The sequence below is a fragment of the Ochotona princeps genome, chromosome 4 (assembly GCF_030435755.1).
Source record: "Ochotona princeps isolate mOchPri1 chromosome 4, mOchPri1.hap1, whole genome shotgun sequence".
Classification (NCBI taxonomy): domain Eukaryota; kingdom Metazoa; phylum Chordata; class Mammalia; order Lagomorpha; family Ochotonidae; genus Ochotona; species Ochotona princeps.
In genome coordinates this window covers 38,895,367-38,917,707 of record NC_080835.1, presented here as the reverse complement: position 1 = coordinate 38,917,707, position 22,341 = coordinate 38,895,367, and the positions used below count along the sequence as shown (strand labels likewise).

Below are 22,341 nucleotides of genomic sequence, written 5' to 3'. Positions count from 1 at the left end.
GCCTCTCCATCTGAGTGCACCGTTGCTGTGCGCTCTTAGAAGGCAGGGGCCTGCTGATCTGCAGCTCTCACCTGTAGTTTCTGCCACTGGGCTATTTCTTCATGGAACACAACTTACCCCTCCATCCCAGGCGCAGTGCTGAGCCCCATGGGAGACGGTGGTGGGTCCAGTTGCCTTAGTCCTCTGCATATAGCCTTTACAGCCTGTGGGCTCTCAGAAAGTGCCTGCTGAAGCAATGAGCTTGTGTGAGGGGTGGCCACCAGGGGGGACCCTGAGGCTGCTTGTTGCAGGGCTGCGGGTGAGGGTCCAGGGCTGGTAGGTCTTTGGGAGGAGAAGCCGCCAACTTCTGTCTGTTGGACAGTCGTTATCTTTGCCTTTCCCAGTGGGAAGTCAGTGAAGTCAGGCTTGGGTCAGTTACTGCTGCCAGGGCCCAGCTCTCCGGAAGTGACTCAGACGCTGGGTAGATGGTGGCAGTTGACAAGGATTTCCTTCTTCGCCCTACGGACCATCACAGCTGCGACCCGCTACACCTTCGGTTGGGGCGGCGGTGGGGGAAGGGGCCGCCCTGGCTCGGCCCCGCCCCCCGCGCGGTACGACCCGTCGTTTGCATTGGCACCGCCCTCGTCTCGTGGCGGTCCCGCCCCAGCTAGGCCCCGCCTCTCCGACCCTGGCCACGCCCACAGCGTAGGTCTACTACTCTTTGGCCTGCTCCCCTCACCCTGCCGCCCCTTCGTCTGCATTGGCCCCGCCCAGAGTCCGGCTCCGCCCCTCCGGTCCCGGGGGCGACGTAAGCCGGGTCCTCGGGTCGTGGGTGAGGCTCGCTCCCGCACATGGAGACCCGCGCGGCCCCGCACCTTCAGCATGTGCCCCGGTCGATGCTGCCGCGGCTCACCTGCACGGGCTCCTGGATGCGGATGCCGCTGTCCGTCATACAGGTGGCGTCGGGTTTGGCGTTCCCCTGCACGCGTGGTCCGCCGTGGTGAGCGCAGCCTCCAGGCCGGACGCTCGGCCAGCTCCCGGCTCCTCCCCGCCCCGGCCGGCAGGGCCGTTGGTCGGGCCCCTGTCCTCGGCGCGGTGGCCGACTGCGGCTTCTCCTCCGACGCAGTCGCCGCAGAGCCGAGGGGGCGTCAGGCCACCGAGCTGAGGGGCAGGACAAGGCCGGGCAGTGGACGACTGAGTGGACGGTGGAGAGCGGGGAACGTGGGCGTCCGCCGGGGTGAGGCTGGCTGCGGCCTGCGCAGACATCAGGGGACGCCCCTTCTACCGGGGCCTGAGCCCTGGTGCCTTGCTCTTCTAAAAAGGGGCCTTTGCTTTTGGGATTTTAGGTTTTTGTTGACTTCTGGACTCGCTTTCCCGGAAGCCTTGGTTCCGCAGCAGCATTAAGAAGGCCCGGCTTGTCTTTGCTGCGGTTTGTATTTGGTTCATCTGTTCCAGAGTTTCTGCCATTCTGTGGCTCCCTTGCTCATTGCTTTGGGCCAAGGAGTGGCTCCATTCGTGTGTGTGTGTGTGTGTGTGTGTGTGTGTGTCCTGATCTGAAAGAGCGTATACAGTGTGGGAATAATTTTCTAGTTGGAGAGCAGAGATCAGTTTTTGCAACATAGATGAAGAAAATCGTGGCTGGTAAGTTATCAGTGAATGAGAAGTGCCCAGTTCATGGTCTGAAACAGCTAGGCATGCATTGGAGGTCATTTTATTTGCTGCTCACAGCATCCCAGTGAAGTAGGTGCCCTGATTATTGGAGAGGGGAAAAATGTGTTAAGACGACCTCATGGCTGCTTTTCTTTTTTCTTTTTATTGTAGTAGAAGCAGCTTTACAGAGAGGAGAGATGGAAAGCTCTTCCATCCACTGGTTCACTCCTCAAATGGCCTCAAAGCCAGAGCTGAGCCGACCCAAAGCCAGGAGCCAGAAGCTTCTTCCAGGTCTCCCCACATGGGTGCAGGGTCCCGAGGGCTTGGACTTTTCTCTGCTGCTGTGTAAGGACACAAGCAAGAGGTTGAGTGGGAAATGGAGCAGCTGGGACATGAACTTGTGCCCAAATGGGCTGCTGGTGCTTGAAGGTGGAAGATTAGCCTGTTGAGCTGTGGCACTGGCCCCATGGCCTGCTTTTCAATAGGTGGTGTTGGCCTATCTCCAACAGGTAGTGTGCAGCTGCACTTGGCCAGCAGGCATAGTTTACTGATTTCTGTGTATTCTCGTGTATTCTGTGTATTTCTCGTGTATTCTCGAACCTGGGCTCATTCCCGGGCAGTGTTGGGTAGTGGGAGGTGAACAGTGGCTGCCCCTTTTGATGGGCCGTGCCCTTCCTGATCAGCTCTGTCCTTGCCCAGATTTATATTCTCTGCCCAGACCTTCTTGGTTAGTGGTTTTTAGCCAAGATGGTGCATCAGCCTCCATGGAGAGCTTCACAGAAAGCTACTATAGTGCCCATTCCATTCACACATACAGGGTGACATTTGGGTGTCACAGGTTTTCATCCCCGTCCTGCCCCGAGATGCGATGATTCTGCATACAGAGTTGGGCATCACAGCTGCCAGTCACACGAGTGTGCTGCCCCTGTCTAGACCATGGCCTCGAGTTGCAGCTGTTCCACCTGCTCTGCCTCATTGGCCAAGCGTGGTGGGCACAGAAGGGTTGTCCGGCCTAGAAGGAGAACTTGGAGGTACTGTTCCTTTGCCATCTCAAGGGACAGGTGATGACTGGAGATCCCAGAAACATGACTAAAACAGTCTGCGCTGACACCCGTTTCTCAGCTTTTCCTTGGCTCTGCCCTCCCCAGGCCAGGCCCCAGGGGCCGCTAGCCTCACAGCTTAGGTCACTTGTTTGTGTCTGCATCCTGTTTCCATTGGTAACCCAAGTCTCCCATTTCTGAAATGGGAGCGGGGTGTGTGTTACTCAACATGTACCCGAGGTGACTATGTTCCCACCTTCTCATGTCTGAAACTACCATCACAGACATGGCCCATGGCCTGATGACTCTCAGCTCCTAGGTGGTCAAGAGTTTGTCAATCCTAACACCATTCAGTGATGTTGTATTCAATTTAATTCACTTTATCTGTTTTCCTGGAGCTCTGACCTGTGAGTGAACAGCCTGTGGGCTAAAGCTTTATCAGGTTCCAGGGAGGAGGCTGCCGCTGGGACTGGGATCCCTAGGGCCACCAAGGGCTGGTTGTGGAGGAGAAAGGCTGCCCCTTACCAGCTCCCCCACTCCCCCAGCTGTACCTCCCTGGCCTCCCCCGGCTTGACTGCCCGGGAGAAGGTTTGCACATGGGTGGTGCGGCTGCAGAGTTGCAGGGGCACAAGCCTCCTTATCATCTCCTGGTGGTGAAAGGTCTGCACAGGGACAGCAGGTGTGAGACCAGCCAGAGGACAGGCCCAGGATGGACAGCAGGTGGGCACTTACCTGTTGAGACCAGCCAGAGGATGGGCCCAGGACGGACAGCAGGTGGGTACTCACCTGTGAGACCAGCCAGAAGAAGGGCCCAGGACGGACAGCAGGTGGGCACTCACCTGTTGAGACCAGCCAGAGGACAGGCCCAGGACGGATAGCAGGTGGGTACTCACCTGTGAGACCAGCCAGAGGACGGGCCCAGAATGGACAGCAGGTGGGTACTCACCTGTGAGACCAGCCAGAAGAAGGGCCCAGAACAGACAGCAGGTGGGTACTCACCTGTGAGACCAGCCAGAAGATGGGCCCAGGACGGACAGCAGGTGGGCACTAACCTGTGAGACCAGCCAGAAGATGGACCCAGGACAGATGACAGGCGGGCACTCACCTATGAGTCCAGCCAGAGGACAGGCAGGATGGATGAGGGAGGGAGCAGCAGGGAGATGCTGCGATGGTTGTGTGTGCATGCGAGCATGCATGGGAGATCCAATGCACAGGGCAGGTTAAGGAGAGGGCTCAGGCAGCAGGCCTCTGCTCTCGGGCCTTTTTTCCTTTTCTTCCATCTCCATTTTTCCAGTTACAAGAACCAGCAGACCAACCCTCTCTCTGAGCAGCCCCCATCCATTCCAAGTCCTCGCAGGCGCAGCCAATCAGATTTGGCCCATAGGGAGCCCAGGGTATCTGCTGAGGGTAGCGTGGCACAAGGGAGGCAGTGCAGGATCAGGAGGGAATGAAGCCAGACCTCAGAGGGAACTTCCTGACTAAGCTGCCTTGGGAGGAGGCCTGAAAGGGAAGCCATGGGACTTCCTCCCAGACCCCTGGGGACTGTGGCCTCTGTAGGCCATAAAGACACATGACCACATTTTCTACTGCCCTGTCTTCACTTGCGACAATGTAAAAGCACAATTTTGAATGTCTTAGCCTGTGGGCATTTATTATTTTTTTAAAGCTGTTATTCAATCACATGGTTAAAGAGACACATAAAGCGATATAAATGAATGCACAGCCCCGTGCTGGGGCGCCCGCCGGCAAGCAGGAGCACTGCCTCTGTCCTCTGCCTCTGGGGACAGGAGGAGCGTGTTGGACACCCCGTGTCACTCCTTTCTGTGTTCCCTGAGGACGTCTGTGCACACGGAACCTCTTCATTCTTGCAGTACGCAGGCTTCCGCCGACCGGCTGTCCTCTTGCATGTGACCAACACAGCCGCTGCTAAGCTCGCCACCACTACCTGCCCCACAACCCCCTCATCACAATGCGGACACTGCTTGAGACAAGGCTCAGGGTTACTCAGAATGTCCTAGTGCCTTGATTCTCGGCCTTGTAGCCTTCCCCGAAAGCCTTCTGCAGAGCCAGGCGGTTTGAGGCTAACATCCCTTTCCCGCCATCTAGCTCTGTGCAGGTTATGTCTGCCCCGGGATTCTGAAACCCCTCCCATGACCTGATGCCCAGGTCCTGGAGGTACCAGACTGTGCCCTTCTCCAAGCAAAGAAATGCACCTTCCCTTTTACACGGCCCTGTCCTATCCAGAAATGTCAATGCTGTGGTCATGGCCTTGGAGTTCTGATGAGTGCCTGGCTGTAGGGTGGCCAGTCTGCTCCTTGCCTTGCCTTCATAGACCACTGCTCACCTGGGTTCTGTAGCTGCCTCAGCAGGTGGGAGGGAGGAGGGTGTGGGGAGGCAGGGAAGTGAGCTGGACCTGCACACAGGGCTGGAGGAAGTGCTAGGGGCCTCCTGGGAGGGAGGTGAGCGAATACTTGTACATCTCCCTGTGGCAGAAGTCTTGGTTTTCACTGCTGCTGGGCAGGCCTGCTCTGAGCTTAGGCTCATGCCTGTGTGTGTCCAGCATGGATTAGGCCTTTGTTTTCCAGACATTGGGAGGGGTGGTCAGTGGAAGAGGAGGGCCTAGGGAACCTGCCACTTTGCACAAATCCAGGGGTTGCCCCGCATGTCACAGTCCACGTGGAGCCTGCACAGTCGGAGTGGCCTCATGGAGAGGCCCCTCCGCTGCAGACAGCTCCCTCGCCTGGGTGGAGCTCTGTCTCATCCTCCTGAGATGACATCTCTTTGGTTGGAGGGTGGGTTTGGGGGGCTAGTGAGCAGGTCTGCTTCCACTTTCCACTCGGGCCTCAATCCCAGCTGCTGCAGCTGCCGCCTTCCCTTTGCTCATCCTCTGTAGCACAGCCTGCATACCTGGGTCCTTGACCAGGATCTTACACAGAGCTGCTGATTCATCGGCATCCCTGCCCTTGATCCCGGCCTGAGGTGACACCTCGGCATCACTGTGATGAGCACAGGGTAAGGGAACAGATTAGGAGGTCCACGAGGGCTCAGGGTCAGAGGCCACCTGACCTGGTCTCATCAGGAAATTGTTGGGCTGCTGCCAGACCTTGGCTACTGCTAAGAGATGAGTGTGCTGGCTGACAGGGAGGGGCCTGGGTGAGTATCACTTTACCCCCTGCCTTGATCCAGCTGTTGGAGCTGGTGACCTGCCAGCCACTTCACCTGCCCTGGAGGCTCCCCACACCTGTCCTGGTGGCACCTCATGGCTCGGGACACCTGGCTGGGAGGGGCAAGAGGGCAAGGTGCTTGGTTTTGTGCTTGGTTTTGCTCCACATCCACAATCGCCCGTTGAGCACCTGCTGCTAGGAACACCAGAATGTAGACAATCAACACACAGGCCCTGGAGGCAGGCTTTGCTCAAAATGCTCCGTTTATTGCTCTATTCAATGACCACGAGCGAATTATAAAAACACGCTGCCAAATGACTCGGGTCTGCCATGGAATAAATATTTAAGGTCAGCAATAAAAACATGTGACTCCAAGATAACACGCATTGCCAGAGTCATGCACGCCCTGCCGAGGGGCTCTCTGTGGACACAAGGACGCAGGGACACACACATAGTGACATGGAGCGAGACCTCGGGGAAGGCTTTCCCACATGACACCACAAACCTCTCACACATCCAACCCACGGAGCCCCCTACGTCCAGGCCCGAGCCTTGGGGGATCCCCACCCCCACCCGTCCTTTGCCCTCCCGAGGGTCTCTCACACTCACAGGTCACGCTGGGATGCCCATCCCAACCCAGGCACCTCTTAGCTGAGGTTGCTCTGGAACTTCCATGTGCCCAGGTCCGAAGAACTGGGTGGGGTGTGGGGCAAAATGCAGCCTGTCTGCTGGGAGCACTGGGTGTGTGTATATGGGGGCATCCGAGGCAGGCCCCTACCTGGGCTGCCCAGGGGCTGGGGCTCCTCACCCCTGTGCCCTCTCCCGGGCCGGGGAGACACAGTGTTTGGTACAGACAGCAGACGTGGAGACAGACAGACAGAAGGCGCTGCAGTAGCACATGAGGAGCGCGGCACGGGGACGTGGGGGCCCAGGAGCATGGGAACCGTCATTAAAAACCAAGGCCCCGGGGCTGCGCTGTTGGGTCAGGTCCCCAGCCCCAGGCCTGGCCTGGTACCTCCTCCCAACTCCCCAATATGTACAGAGCTATGCTGGGGGGTGGGGGTGGATGGCCCAGGCACAGGGAGGGAAGGAGGGGCAGTGGGTGAGAAGGAAGGAGCTGACTGAAGAGCAGGAAGCAGAAGGGGAAGGGGTCAGGCCCAGGCCAGGTGGCAGCCAGAGGACCACGCAGGTGGAACCTGCTCACTCTGGAGGCTGGTGGGACAGCTGCTTCTCGTAGAGGCTCATGACATGGTGCACAAACTGGTACTGCTCATAAGTCTGGATCATGCCGCCCCTAGCCAGCAGAGGGCACGTTCGTGGGGGTGGGGTCCCTGGGGTGGCCTGCAGGAGGACACCCCTGCCCTTCCCCCACCATGGGCTGTCAGTCACTTGGGAGGCACGTGAGGAGCCTGTCCTTGGGCAGCCTGGAGACGCCGGCCCTTGCCAGCTGTCAGTTCTGCCTCCTCTTGTCTGGGAGTCTGATGTTTTGGGCCACCACGTTTTGCCCACTGGTTCTGTTTCTCTTCCCTCTTCTGTGGACCCCAAATGTGTACTCTACTGTCCTCCCTGCTCCTTGTGTGCCTGAAAGCCCCATGCAGGCATCAGCCCACCCAGCCAGCCCGGAGAGGTCCCCACCCACGGGCTGACCTGTCCTGGCGCAGCTGGCATGTGGTCTTGAGGATGTCCACCACGCCTTCATGCCGCAGCTGCTGGCAGCAGATGCTGGTGGCGATGAAGCAGCCGGTTCTCCCGATCCCTGCACTGGGGGCCAAGTGCACGGGAGCAGGTGAGGGGCAGGGTGGTCTGTGGCGGGGGGTGGCCTTGCCTCAGCCTTGGCAGGCAGCTGGAGGACTCACCTGCAGTGGACAATGATGGGGGTGCAGTGGGGCCTCTCCTCCTGTGCTGCCTCCTCCACCTCACGCACTAGGTGCAGCAGTGGTGGGGCCCGGTCTGGGGTCTTCTGGTCCGGCCAGGATGTGAACCAGTAATGCTTCAGGCCCCGCTCTTCGGTCCCGCTCTGTCCAGGAGACAGAGCCCCCCCAACCCCCGCCACAGATACCTCTGAGCTTGTCCTTACACACCAGCCCAGAACAGAGCATGGCTGGGAGGGAGACAAGCGCAGGACAGATGGGACCCCGGCCCCTCCCAGCTCCACCGCAGCACCCAGAGGCCAGAACTAGACCCTCAGGGCAGCTTGGTGGTGGGGCTTCGCAGTGGCTCCTCACTTCTGCCCCAGAGACCCCAGGAGCCCCTGGGAGAGGCCTGGAGTCCCGTCTCCAGCTCAGTCCTGTCCACAAGTGGCCCAGGTGCCCCTCAGTCACACGACCCACAGCCCCCAAGCCCTCGGTCTCCCCTTGCTGTGTTCTGCTGTCCATTCCCCTCTACGCTCTGGGTGTCCCTAGCTTGGCCTCCACCTTGACCTTTAGCCCCTCTCTGCGGTCTGACATTCTTTCTCTTCCCCTGGCCGTCGTGGACCCACAGCGGTCAGAGGGGCTGAGTCTAACACAGACCCCAGCGTGCTGCTGCTGCTGAGTTCAAACCCCTCTGTTACAGCCTGGATGTGTCTCTTCCAGATCCCCCAGTGTGAGGGTCTGCAGAGGTGGGGCGAGGGCGGGGCTGGAGCCCTCCCAAGAGCCCGGATGACCTTCAGAACTGAGAAATAAACCTGTTACTGATAAGCCACTCAGCCTGTAGTGTTTTGTTCTAGCAGCCTGGACTGAACAAGGCCCCTACCTCTGCATTCCCTGTTCTGGGAATTCCCTGTTCTGGACTCACTCCCCTTAGTCCTCAGCCTGGCAAACAAGAGATTTCATCACACAGATTTACCCTTCCAGAAACATCCTTTGCCTCTGCACACAACCCTCCCTAAAGGGTTGTGGATCAGGTTTCTGCAGGGCTTCGTGTACACGCACACGCACACACGCATGCATACACTCCATCGTCCATGCCTTATTTTTGCTGTTGCAGGCAGTGTTTTCTGCGTCGTCCCAGGTGGATATTTGAGACCCACAATTTGAGATCCCATTCAGCATGGTCACTCCCGGGAAGGGTTTCCTGTCTAGGCCGGTGCCCTTGGGGACCCTTACCTGTCTCTTACCTAAGACACCATCTCAGGGGCGCATCCTGAGTAGAGTCCATGCTTTGCACTGTTCTGCGCTCCCAGAATGCAACCCAGAACCCAGCCCAGGGCAGGTGCTTGAAACTGGCTTATGGATAGGAGGAAATATCCCCTAAGCCTACCTTGCCCTAGTTCTCCCTTACAGACCCATAGAGCTGGGAAGCCTGGAAAGCCCCTCCCCACTCCAGTCTCTCTCTTCTCTTTCTGCCTAGGCAGCCATTCCTCAGGCATTTGTGATAGTCATCACAGCTCCTCCCTACCCAGCCCCTTCCCCGCTCTCAGGGTTGCCTAGGAGTCCCCGGCACCTGTGTGTGTCTGTGGGTGAGCCCATGGGAAAGAGTCTCAGGCTGTGAACTCCTTTTCTGTGGCTGGGCCTGTTAGGCCATCAGCACTGGACTGCATGGGGCTAAAGGTCAGCTACTTTATCTTCAGGATTTTTACAGTGGACTTGGTTTTTGAAAAACAGAACCCACAAATTCCCCTGATTTGAAAGGAACAGTCTCCTCTATTATGCGCTCCTGGAAGAGGCACAACTTCAGGGTGGGAGGATCCCTCCCTCCACTCTTCCGGGCTGTTCCACATTGCTCATCTGTTGTTGCTGCCTGCCCGCCTTTGCCTTGGCCATTTTCTGTAACTCTGGCTTCTGTGCCACATCAAAGCTGTGGGGATTGCCTGCCCTCTGGTGGACAGATTTGGCTTCACAGGCCAGTGGTCCAGCACCCCAGGTCTGGAGAGGACCTGTCAGACCCTCAAGTTCCAGGACAGCGCTGGAGGCTGCTTAAGTTCCCTCATACAGCCACTCCTGGTCTTGACTGCATATAAAGCAGGCTCAGAGAGCATTAAGTGTGATAGTGTGGAAAAAGGAATCCAGCAGCAGTAAGCTTTGGAAAAAAGTCACAGCCTGAGTTCTGCTTGGCCTCCAAATCCATTCACTGTTGCTTCATCTCTACATCCTGGTCAGCTACACAGGCCTTTGTCTCATCTAGAGTGCATTTCTGCCCAGTCATGCATACTTCTTAGCCCCCATCCTCCTAGCCCAGCCCAGCCCAGCCCGGCACAGAGCTCACCTTGAGGGAGATGAGCCGCAGCCGGTAATCCTCCGTGTGGATGACTTTGCGCACGGTGATCTCGACGCCATCGTGTACCACCTGCTCCTCCGGCCAATACTCAGTGCATTTCTGCAGGGGCCCAGATGGGGCTGCCAGTCGCCCTCTGCAACCCCTCCCACGCTCCCCAGTGGCTCCCCCGGGCCAGCAGGCGATTTCCAAGGGTAGGGACACGCTTGTTGGAGCATGTTGGACCCAAGCTGTATGAACTACAGGCTATGGCTTTCCAGGGCCTTGTTTCCACAGCTGGAAACTTGAGGCAGTCCTCATGTTGAAGGACTTTTATGAGGGTCCAGCATACTAGACTGCTATGGGGATGGACAGTATCAGTCTGGCCAGCTGGGAAGAAGCTGAGGTTGTGGGCACTGGAGGTAGAGAGGCCAGCTCCAAGCTCTGCCTCTAACCACATGGTCCCAAGACACCATCCTGATCTTGTTCAGCCTCCATCTCCTTGGGTGGGAACCCCACCAGCCTTCCAGGATCACTGTGACATGGTGATGCGCAGGGCGGGGCACAAAGCATGCAGACGCCTGGTCCTGGCGTGAGTCCCTACCTCGTTCATCTCCTCAATGTTGGTGATCATGACAATAATCGGTGCATGCTCCTGCCACACCATGCGCCAGAAGTCGGCCACTGTGCTGACAATGGGTCCCTGTGTGGCAATGTACACTTTCTCCTCTCCACCGTAGCCCTGCAGCCAGCCAAGTCCAGGGTGTTAGGGTCAGGGTCAGGGCTCCTAGGGCCCAGTTCCCATGCTCAGGCTCTTCCTGGGGTTGGCAGGAGCCAGAACTGAGTTTAGGCACAGGTCTGGGGGACACATCTCTGGGACTCAGGCCTCCCCTTCAGTGAGGTCATCGGGATGGGACTACATACCCGGATGTAGTTGGCATTGATGTACGAACTCAGAGGGTCCTCAGGGTCCGATGAGGTCAGACACACCCTGCTGTGAGGGTCTGGGTAGGGGAGGAAGACAGGTGAGGTCAGGACCTGGGTGCTCTGCTCTTCAGCCAGTCTTCCTTTGGCTCATCCCAGGGTCCCCACCTTTCTTTGGGGCCCTAGCAGTGCTTCTTCCCCCTGACCAATAGGAAGACAGTGACCCTCTGTGACCCATACAGACAGGGTGAAGAGGAGCGGGGTAGGGGTCCTGGGTATGTCTGAAGGATCAGTGCCTGTCCTGGGCCTGTGTACCTTAGGCTGCCCTGGACTCCCTGATCCCTCCACGCTCTGGTGAAAAGAAGGCTCAGGCAAGAAAGGGATGACCTTGGGCTGAGACCCTAGGTGGCAGGTGGCATATAGTGTGTGTGGGGATAACCTGTCACTCACGCATAAGTAAGCATGTCAACCATTCCCTTCCAGATATACACAGGTGTGTGTAGATCCCATCTTGTCACCGAGTGCTGTGTGAGCATGTAAGCCACACCTTGCGACTGAATGTAGCTTGAGTGTGGATACCTCGTAGCCTTGCTAGCCCCACCTTTCCTATTTGGTGACCGAGAGAAAGACCTCTGCCTCCAAAGGCCGTGAGGGCACAGGAGGGAGAACAGAAATGAAGGCACCGTGTTAGCTGCCAGGTGCACTCCGGAGGGCTACCAGGATTTGGTGGAGGGCAGTTCAGGGGAACGTTGGGATGGGAGGGAGGGAGCGGCTTCTGCGGCTAAGCCTAGACAGCAGATGTGTGTGCATGGAGGTTTCTGTCCCCAGTCTACTTGTACGTCGGATCCCATAGTAACAGATTCCCGTAACATCCTGTTCTTCCTGAGCAGAGTGTGTTGTGTTCCAGCCCCACCCTCCCTGTATTGACTAGCTGGCAGCTGGGGAGGCTGGGGCAGCTGGGGAGGCTGGGGCAGTGACAGGGAGGACATGCAGGGCAGCTAGGGACGCTGGTGGGGGCCTGCAGCTCCAGGGGCTGGTCTTGCTTCGGCACAGCATCTGATCCTTTCTTTGAGCCTCAGTCTCTCTTCTGCTAGAGGGAAGGCTGGAGCATCAGCACTCCTGGTGGGTGCAGGGGAGGCTCTTGGAGGTGGCACGGAGTGGAGTGGTCACTCCAGGTGGGTTTGGAGCCCAGCTCTGTGACCTACTAGCAGTGTCCAGGTGCTCCGTTCACAATGATGACCCCACTGACCATGTACAGACTACAAGAATGAGTTAGGCAGGCAGCTTACACCAGCACACGCTCAACACCATACAGCACTTTTCCTACTACAAGCTTTACTACAAGGCACTGGGTAGAAGGGTGTCAAACAGGAGAGGGGACAAGCAATGCCTCCCTGCTGAAGCCCTTCCTACTCCAGCCTCCCCGCCCAAGGGCTTTGGCAGATGGATGAGGGGTGCAGTGGTTCTCCTGGACAGGGACATAGTAGGGTGGTGTGGATAGAAGAGCGAGGGTAAGGCAGAGGGGGACTTCATGTCCAGGGTGACGAGTGGAAGTGGAGAGCAGGCAGCTCTGCATGGGCTATCTCTCTCCCCCTTGCCTGTGCCTGTCCAGATCACAGGCCAGAAGGACCACAGTCGGCGCTGCCCCTTCCTGCCAGCTGCCAGAACCTCTGGAATCAAGGAGTCATTGCACTAAGAGCAGCAGTGTGTTCCACCTAAGAGCCCTGACCACGCTGGTGGCATGCATGTGACCAGTTGCCTGAAGATAAACATGATGTGGTCCTTGCTCCCATGGGACACAGAGTGTTGGGCAGACAGACAGCTTGTGTATGCATGTGAGCCCAGGGGCTGTGGGAGCCTAGGGACTCTGGACCAGGCCAGGCTGCTCAGGCCTCCTGGAGGAGGTGGCTCCTTGGCTCAGTTTGCAGGAGCAGAACTGGAACAGCATGGGTCAGGGTTATGGGCGATTCCACTGCACAGTTCAGGTGAGGTCTGGTGAGAGGTGAGGTCTGGAGAGGAGGCCGAGGCTCCAGCACCTTCTAAGCCTTGCCTAGAGAGCTGGGCCCAGTTCTGAGGATTGCACAGGTGGTAGGAGGTAAGCGGCATCATAGGTTTCTCTGTGGCACCATTCTGGTGGCAGTGGTAGGACAGGAGGCAAGAGGAAAGGCAGGAGACCGGGCAGGAGCTGTCAGCAATGACCAACACAGGAAGTGTCAAGGGTTGGGGGCTGCCCTGTCTGGCAGGACTCCTGTGGGCATTCATATCAAGGTACTCTAGGTAGATAATGTCTCTTGGCATTGGGCAGCCCAGGGAAGCCCTCTTCTTCACCATGTCACTGGCAGTGGAGACAGAGAGGGGATGCTACAGTCCAGAGATCTTCATCCACCCACCCATCTACTCACTCATCCACTTGCTACCTACTGGCCTGTGCATCTGTCTCTCCCTCCATCCATCCACCCCTCTGACTGTCCATGTATCCATTGTCTGTCTGTCCATACATCTAAATATGTGCACAGAACATCCACCATGTACCAGGACCTGTTTCAGTGCTTGCGACACAGTGGTGAAAGACAAAGAAATCTCTGCCCTGCTCTTGTTCTGCAGGCCACCTATAGGGTTACCATCACTCTGACTGTGTCCGTGGAGCAGACTCCCGCACTGCAGTGTCTGAGCCTCATGCATGTCGTACCAGGGGCAGGGCCTTGGGAGTGACACTCATGCATCATGGAGACCACAGCCCTCAGCAGGGTGGCCTGGACCTGGAGGTGGCCTTTGCTCAGCCTGACCTGTCCTCTTTCCCAAATCTGGTTAGTGGGTGCTGGACAGATAAGATGCCTGGTGAGGAGTGGGGGTCCTGGAGGCTTGGGCATGGCAGGAGGTAGCTGAGACTCTTGGCAATCCAGTGGGGACTATGGGGAGACATGGTTGGCGGAGTCCTAGTTTGGGGGTACCCAGGCCCTTCCCTCCAGGTAGGGCTGGGAAGGGGACAGCAGGAGAAAGAGGTGAACAGCCCTGAACAATGGATCCCAGCCTTAAATGGTGCTTTGTTTAACTGGAACTACCTAGAGACGATGTATCCATGGAAACCACAAGCCGATATTTTAAAAGTTAAAAATAAGTCATGACATCTTACATGTTGTTGGAGATGCTGATGGCAATACAGCTTTTTGAAAGCTTGCTACTTCACAAATGAGTGAAGTAGATTTTTGGGGTTTACTTCCAATTTGTCACCCCTAAGCTAGCCCGGGGGCCTGGGCACGGGCGGCAGGCAGACAGGGGCCTGATGAAAGTGACTTGAAAGCCACATTTAGCAACAGACACTGGGTCACCTGGGCTTACCACTCCCAAAGGAAGGAAAACCCCTCTCAGACCACCTAGGGAACACCCAGTCTCTTGAATACTCTGAGTGGCAGGGAGCTCACTCCCCTGTGCCTGTCAGAGGACTCATAATCCAAGCAAACTGAACCTAAGACAGACTAGAGAGCCCAGTACAGAGGTGGCAAGGGCCTGGGCTGGAGACTCAGCCCTGTACTTTGTGGACAAGCTGTGGACTGGCCCTCTCACAGCCTGAACTCACTGCAGTCTGTCCACTCTGGAGACAGGAAGGACATGGACACTGTCAGTCCTCACATACTGCCTAGTCCAGTGCACCTGCCTTCTCCACACCTCCAGTCCTCTGTCCCTTCTCCTCCAGGATCCCATCACCCCTGGAGACCCAGTTCAGGCCTCGTGCTCCCTCCTAAGCCCTGCTGCAGCATGTACTCACTGGGAAGGATGGTTTTGTATCGGTTCTTGCGCACCAGCCCGGGGATGTCGTACTCCTTGGGATCCACAAAGTTCATGGGGATTTCCTGCAGGAGGAGGGCACGGTGGTGTGAGTGGCTGAGGGCTGGGCTTTGGGGACACTCAGACTGGGCTGACAGTCTCCCTTTTGCTGAGTTCAGGGGCTGAGTGGTGCAGGCATGCATTCAACAAACGTTTGCTATCACACAAAGCCTCAGAACAGTGCCTGGTGCAAGCTGTGTGTAATCAGTGTCACTGTGGCTATTCCTTGGGCACCATACTAGCATGTAACAGGCTCAGTAAATAACTGGTGAATGCAAACAATGGCCACCAAGGGGGACCTGGCCAGTCACTGCCTTCTTCCACAGTCTCTGAACTAACTGAGTGACTTTCCTGACCCACATTCCTCCCTGGGCATTCTCATCTCTCAATCTATGGTACCACCCACCCCACCTTCATGTCCCAGTCATCTTATAAAGCCACTTCCTATGGCCACTGTTGTGGTATAGCAATTTGGGTCACTGCCTGTTATGCCAGCATCCCATATGGGTGTTGGTTTGAGGTTGGCTGTTCCACTTCTGATCCAGTTCTCTGCTAATGGCCCGAGAAAAGTTGCAGAGGATGGCCTGGGTACTTGGGCCCCTGCTGGGTGAAGCTCCTGGCTTTGGCTTCAGCCTGGCCGAGCTCTGGCCATTGCAGCCACTCGGGGAATGATGGAAGAGATCTCTCTTTGTTCTCCCTCTCTGTTAACTCTGGCTTTCAAGTAAATAAGTCTTGATGAAAACATATTATTGCAGAGGAATCCACCTCCTCTTAGAAGCCTTCCCTGAGTCTGTGGCAGAATAGGTGCTCTGGTCACACTGTGTGTCAAGCTCCAAGCTCAGTGCGGTTCATTCATTGTACCCAAGATACTCACAATGAGATGTGAACAGGGTAAATGGGGTCAGGGGGCACATATGGGAACTCCTTCTATTATGACATCACAATTTTTGTTTGGTGAATTTAAAACCACTCTGCAATAAAATGTAAAAAATTAAGTAATGAAGGAGCGAGCCCTGGTGTGCACTCTGCCTTTGGAATGTGCGCTGTCTGGCCTCTCTCGTGCGTGCCAGTCTCCTCCCCACTGTTAGTAAGGCATCCTCAGTTCTGCTTTCAGGCGCCGCTTCTGGCCTTCCTCCTGCTGGGAGCACAGGACACATCTGCCTTTCTTTCTAAATGGTTCCCAGCTTTTGAGGTGCACCTCATCCTCCATCACCCTGGTGTTCCCGGGGTACCCACCCTGGGGCTCTGGCACGCCCTACTACTACGCTCACCTAGACCAGCACCTGACTGCACACAGTTTCATAGTGCCTGGTGGTCCTGGACTTCCTCAATACGGGCTCTGTAAAATAACGGCTGTAACACTCCCAAGGATGGTGGTGAAAATGAAAGAAAAATCCCAGGACACTGCTTGGGTGAAAGGGTGTCAGGCCATGTTCCCTATACTCTGGCACAGTCAGTCACAGCAGGCAGGGGAGGGAGGTGATGGTGCTGGGAACTGAGAGGGGGGCAGAGCAAGGCTTCTTAGAGGCACGAGCTGGAAGGCGGTGGGAGGGGAGGCAGGCACCAGACAGGTACAGGTGGCACTGGCTCTGCTGCATATGGACGCCCCCTGAGAGCTAGGTCTGGGGGCATAGGCTGGAGGAGGAGAAGGCTAGCTGTGCCAACTCAGGTAAGGCAGGCCATGTGCTGCTGCAGGCAGTGCCAAGTTCCAGAGAGCTTGGAGCTATAGGTCTGGGCAGGCGGAAGCAGCCCAGAGGGGAGGGCTGTCTGTCTACTGAGAAACAATGTGGTCTGGGGCAAGGGCCATTGGGGCAGCTGAGAGGGGTAAGGGGAGAGGGAGGCTCAGCTTTCCCTGCACCCGTGGCTTACAACGGAAGCGGGCTCCTCAGCCATTCCTACCCACAGCTACAGTGACCTGATGGGTGAGTCTGAGGACCTGGGCCTCCTACCTCTTCTTCCCAGGACCCTCTGGCTGAGAAAGGACTACAAGAGTACCCCTGGGGGGCAAGGCCTGCAGTGTGGGAAGCTAGTTGCCTTCCCTCTGGGCTCTGCACCAGAAGCTCTGTGGCCTGCAACTCCTGCTGCACGTTGCTAAGCCCCACTTCAAATGTGCCCTTGATTGACAATTGTGGCCATCTTTTAGGTGCTAGCAGCTCTTAACTGCACGGGCATTTGGGCAAACAGGGGTGTCCGCAAGATCCAAGAGGAGGCAGCCGGAAGCTGTGGTGTAGAGGCTAGTGGGAAGGTGACTGAGACCTAAGCCAGAGCCTTAGGGGAGATGATCAGAGAAATTTAAAGAATTTGAGCTTGCAGTCTTAGAATCCTATCCATGAACTATACTGAATATGTTACAAACTAATTAAAATAAAGGGGCCAATGTTGTGGTACAGTTTGTTAAGTCTCTGTCTGTAATGCAGCATACCCTGTGGGTGCCTGTTTCAGTCCTGGCTGCTCTGTTCCCCATCCAGCTTCCTGCTAATGTGTCTGGGAAAGGAGTGGGGGATGGCCCACGTGCTTGGGCCCCTGCACCTATGTGGGAGACCTAGATGAAGTTCCTGGCTGCTGGTGTTGGCCTAGCTCCACTCGGGAGCTAGGTTGGAGAGTGAATCAGCAGGTGCAGGTTGCTTCTCATCCTCTCTCTGTGCAACTCTACTTTTCCAATAAAAATACTTTTGCAAAGATTTATTTATTTACTTTAAAGACAGAGTTACACAGAGAGGAAGAAACAAAGACAGAGAGATCTTCTGTCTGCTGGTTCACTCCCCAAATGGTTGTAATGGCCAGAGCTGGGCTAGTCTGAAGCCAGGAGACTCTTCCAGGTCTCAATAAACACAGGGCCCCAAGCACTTGGGCTATCCTTTGCTGCTTTCCCAGGCCAGAGAGCTCCATCAGAAATGGAGCAGTCAGGACTTGAACTGGTGCCATATTGGATGCTGGTGCTGCAGTCAGGGGCTTAGCCTGATATGCAATAGTGCTGGGCACATGAGGTCCTTCCTTCCTTCCTTCCTTCCTTCCTTCCTTCCTTCCTTCCTTCCTTCCTCCCTCCCTCCCTCCTCCTACCTCTTTCTCTTTCTTTCTAAATAAATGGAAATGCTAAAAGAAAACAAAAAGTCTAAGCAATGCTTGGTGATCTCTCTTGGCCTGGAGTCCCTGAGTCAATGAGAAGGCTGCCTGTTGTGGACAGCACAGACTTTGAACTCCACTATGCACTATCTCCTGGCTCGGTGCCACGAACATCTCTTTAGTCCCAACCACAGCTCTGTTATTGTTATCCCCATTTTCCTGATTAGAAAACTGAGGCACAGAGGGGGAGCATTTTGCCCAAGGTGGCTGGAGAGCAGACTTGACTGTGATGTTCACATTTACTGGGTGCTAAGCTCTGGGCACGGAGCTCTATCTCCCAGCCAGTAGCATGACTGGGAGGCACAGGCAGGCCTGCCACAATGAGGGCAGTGGGGCATGGCACAGAGGACTCACAAGGAACTCCGCCTGCAGCAGGAAAGGGTCCAGGGCCTTTTCATGCAGCTCCTCTGCGCGGAGCACACGGGAGGCGCTAAGCAGGTATTCGTGGGCTGACTCCTCACGGGGGGACACGAGGTAGCCAAAGCCCTCCTCGTTGCAGCCTGGAGTGCACATGTCCAGGGTCAGGGAGACATTGGAACCCCTCCTGGAAGCACGAGGAGAAGGGCAGTGAGTGTTGTGCAGAGAGAGGGTGCAGCTGGCCAGGAAACTGAAGGAGGGGTCAGAAGGAGAACAGGTTGGGCTTGAGGAGGAGGAGTGGGGAATGTGCCCAGAATTCCTCATCCCCACCCATCACCAGGAGCAGGAGCCTTGACCCTATTTGGGGGACCTGACTCCTGAGGTCTGTCTCCTGTCACGGAGCAGCTAAGGACCTTTGAGAAGTTGCAGTAGTTTCATCTGCAGCAGCCCCAACCTCGGGCTCCCCTCAGTTGCTGTAGAGTCAGCTCCTCCCTGTGGCCCCCAGGAAGCTCAGAGAGAGGCGAGACACCTGCCTCAGAGCCCAGCGGATGATGGCTGCAGCTGGCCTCGGTGGGGGCTGCCTGGGAGTTAGAGATAGGGACCCTCAGCAAGGAAGGGCAAGGCAGGAGTCCCAGGGACAGCACACTGGTGGGAAAGATGCCTGCCCTGGATACACTTTACTAGGTGCCAGCATGGAGCAGAACAGGCCTTCCCTCTGCAGAGTTGGAGACCTTAGCCCCCTCTGTCCATGCTGAGGGGTCAGGAATAGCCCAGGCGCTTCAGGAAGGTGACAGCAGAGCTGTAACCAAACCTAGGTTTTCTGAATCCTCACCCAGTGTTCACCCCACAACATCGCATGGGTTGCTCAGACTTGAGCTGGCTCTGAGGCTGCCTGTGCCTCCCAGGTGTGCTCTGTGGAGCCCCTGAGATGCTCTGTACAAACAGGGCTCCTTGATGGCACACCTGGAATCGCTGTGCTGAGCAACCAAGTGTGGCGAACGCCAAGGTCCACGGAAAAGAAACACAGCCGGGCTTGGCGGCATAGCCTGGTGGCTAATGTCCTCGCCTTGATCCCATATGGCCGCTGGTTCTAATTCCGGCAGCTCCACTTCCTCTCTATCTCTCCTCCTCTCAGTATATCTGACTTTGTAATAAAAATAAAATAAATCTTTAAAAAAAAAAAAAAAAGAAAAGAAACACAGCCAGGCTTACTGGCACGCAGGTACATGTGCGTGCACACGTGTGTCTGCCTGCATCCACCTGCGTGTGCATGGGTGGGTACAACATCTACACAGAGCCCTGGGTAAGCATGTTCACACTGGCCAAGTCACGCGGCCAGCTCTGTCCTGGGCTCTGGGAGCCACAGCCAGGCTCCTGCCCTTCTCACTGGGAGCAGAGAACCCAGGGCCCCTGGAGACCACCCTCTCCCCCTCCTTTACCCCTCCCACCTCTCCTGCAGACCCATGGACTTGACGGTCAGCGAGGTGGGGTCGGCCTCGGGCTTGATGTCCATTACGCAGTCAAACACAGGGGTCTCAGGCACGGGGTCCAGGTCCAGGAAGTCATCCTCAACCTTTTCTTCCATCCACTCTGAGTAGGTGAAGGAGGGCTGGCGGCTCACTGACTGGCGCCGGTCCTCGGGGGGCAGCGGGGCAGGGGGCTCTGCAGGAGCCCTTAGCAAGTGCCACACCTAGGTGGAGGTGCATGGTGCCATGGGCCTGAGCAACCGGCGGCCGCCCCCTGCTCCAGGTTGCATGTCCTGCCCCTCCGAATGAGCGTCGGGAGCAGCCTTGCTTTCCTGGGGGGCTGTCACCCAGCAGGAAGCTCTCCCTCCACACGCCCACCTCAGTTCCCAATGGGTTCAGGCATCCTTGGTGGGTCCAGGGATTCCCGTGGCAGTCTTTTTCCCTGCCTCAGCCCTTCCCCCAGCCCCAGTTACCATGAACCTCTCACTCCCACGGGTGGAAGGAGACAGACTCATGAACTCAGCCCACTCAGGTTAGATGGGAGATGGAGGGGAAGGGAAGGAGGCAGGGCCCCAGTCTGGGGTCAGGAGGTGCCTTACCAGGGAGGTAACAAGGACCAGGCCCACAGACAGAGCGATCAGCATCAGACTGGGGAGTCCCCAGGTCCCAGCACCCAGCCAGGCCTGGGGAACAGCAAACAGATCAGGTGGCTGAGCTGGGGTTAGAGTTCTTACCTATTTCCAGGGTGGCCAAACTGAGGTTCTGAAAAGCATGTCTCAAGTTTGGGGTGGGCAGCAGGCAGAAGTCTTTTGGGGACTTGGAAGTATCTCCAGAAGTGGAAGAGTGAGATGGGGCTCCCCCTACCCACCTGATCACCCCTCACCCACAGGCAGACCTTACTCACCGTGGCTCCCACCTGTTTCAGCAGTGTGAACAACGAGCAGACGAGGTCTGTGGCGTTCTGTGACCACACATGGCCATAGCCGCTGAACCACAGCACCCCACAGGCAAGCTGGCGGCCAAGGGGAGCCCACTGAGTTCAGAGCCAGGATTCCTCACCCACCCCCAGCCCCATGCACAGCTCTCTAGAGAGGGAGGTGCTGTACCTCTGAGAACTCACAGGGCAGCTAAGGGAGGGGATGCCCATATGGAGGTCTCAGGGAGTCAGGAGAAAGCCTTTCCCTGAAGAAACCCAGAGGGTCATTACATCAAAAGGGAAGTCTCTCAAAAAGGTCTCTGCAGGCAGGGAGCTCTCAGGGAGAACTTTCTAGAACCAGGGGGTTGGGGTAGGGGGTCCTGGGCACCTGACTGTGGTGTGAGGGGCTTGGGGCTCCAGGCTTCCCCTCACACCAGCCTTGAGGGCCCCAGGGTCTCCAAGGGACACCAAGCCCACATCCCTGGACCCTCATTCTCTCCAGGTGGCCATCTTGGGAGGAAGCGTGGCTGTCCCTCAGCCCCACCAGGCCCGTGGGAGACCTGCTTGTCCTTACCAGGAACTGGGAGGCGGCGAACAGTCCCAGGCTGCTCCTGCCAGTGAGGGAGTGGCTGCCGGCACCTTGGGGTGGCGGTCTCTGAGCTGGTTCCGGGGGTGGTGGGGGTGGCGGCATCTCACTGTGCGAATCACCAGGCCCTTCCGCCTTGTCCAGCGCCTCCATCACTACCGGCTGGGGGAGACCTGTGGAAGGGGGGGCCAGGCAGGCCACTGACTCCAGGTCCTGCCCAGGCTTCCTGTGATCCGATCTGGTATCAGTTGGTACGGCTCTACTCCCAGCAGTCACCCTCGATTAGCAAAGCAATATTCCCCTACCTTCGTCAGAAAGAGCTAAGAGTGGGTGGACAAATTATTTCTCTTATTTCTCCAGTAACAGAGTTAAAATGGCAGGAGGTTTTTCATAGTTAATATCGTATTTACACAGCTTCATTCTTTCCTATTTCTTTAGGAAACAGAAAAAACAACCACCTCAAACTAAAAAAAAAAAAAAAAAAAAAGAGGAGGTGAAAAAGACACAGCATAATCGGGCCACGACCCTGAACAAGCCGCCCACAGCTGCACTGCAGATTTCTCCCTCTCTTTTAGGGTCTGTGGCCCCAGCCAGGGGATAGAGTCTTAAGTTCATGGCCACACAATCCTGTTCACCTGCTCTCCCTCCCTGACCCCGACCCTGTGACCCCCCTGCCTCACCGACAGAGAATGAGTAACAGGAGTAGCACCCAACAGTACTGCATGTTCAGGATTTAGTTCTGCGTCTGCCTCTTGTTGGCGTGACCTTGGGATAGTAGCTCCTGAGCTGGGTCTCAGCTTTTCCACCTAGGAGATGGGGGTTGAGCCCAATTCTTGGGCTGCCTGCCTCCCTCCCCAACTTTCTTTCTAAGATGTATTTATTTGTCTAGTTATGTGAAATAGTTATACACAGAGAGCATAAGACAGAGATCTTCCATCCACTGATTCTCTCCCCTGATGGCTGCAATACCCAGTGCTGTGCTAGGTGGAAGCCAGCAGCCAAGTTTCATTCAGATTTCTTATATGAGTCACAGAAGCCCAAACACTTAGGCCATCTTCCTCTGCATTTCCTAGGCCATTAGCCGGGATCTGGATCGGAAGTGGAGCAGCTGGGTCTTGAACTGGCACCCACTGGGATG

At 56.6% G+C, this 22,341-nt stretch overlaps 1 protein-coding gene across 2 annotated transcripts in view; it reads right to left on the bottom strand.

Moving 5' to 3' along the window:
* Positions 1 to 6,949: 6,949 nt before the first annotated feature.
* The window catches only part of PTPN5 (protein tyrosine phosphatase non-receptor type 5), a 60,902-nt gene continuing 45,510 nt past the window's right edge, over positions 6,950 to 22,341 (bottom strand). For both annotated transcript variants that reach the window (XM_058663263.1, XM_004593728.4), the window contains 12 exons: positions 21,192 to 21,376; positions 20,606 to 20,713; positions 20,301 to 20,384; positions 19,684 to 19,925; positions 18,233 to 18,422; positions 14,697 to 14,781; positions 10,931 to 11,010; positions 10,611 to 10,748; positions 10,019 to 10,129; positions 7,690 to 7,850; positions 7,481 to 7,594; positions 6,950 to 7,127 (listed from right to left, as the gene is read on the bottom strand). In XM_058663263.1, coding sequence (XP_058519246.1) covers positions 7,034 to 7,127; positions 7,481 to 7,594; positions 7,690 to 7,850; positions 10,019 to 10,129; positions 10,611 to 10,748; positions 10,931 to 11,010; positions 14,697 to 14,781; positions 18,233 to 18,422; positions 19,684 to 19,925; positions 20,301 to 20,384; positions 20,606 to 20,713; positions 21,192 to 21,376 — 1,592 coding nt within the window. In that variant the 3' untranslated portion in view covers positions 6,950 to 7,033. The remainder of the gene's footprint in view (positions 7,128 to 7,480; positions 7,595 to 7,689; positions 7,851 to 10,018; positions 10,130 to 10,610; positions 10,749 to 10,930; positions 11,011 to 14,696; positions 14,782 to 18,232; positions 18,423 to 19,683; positions 19,926 to 20,300; positions 20,385 to 20,605; positions 20,714 to 21,191; positions 21,377 to 22,341) is intronic.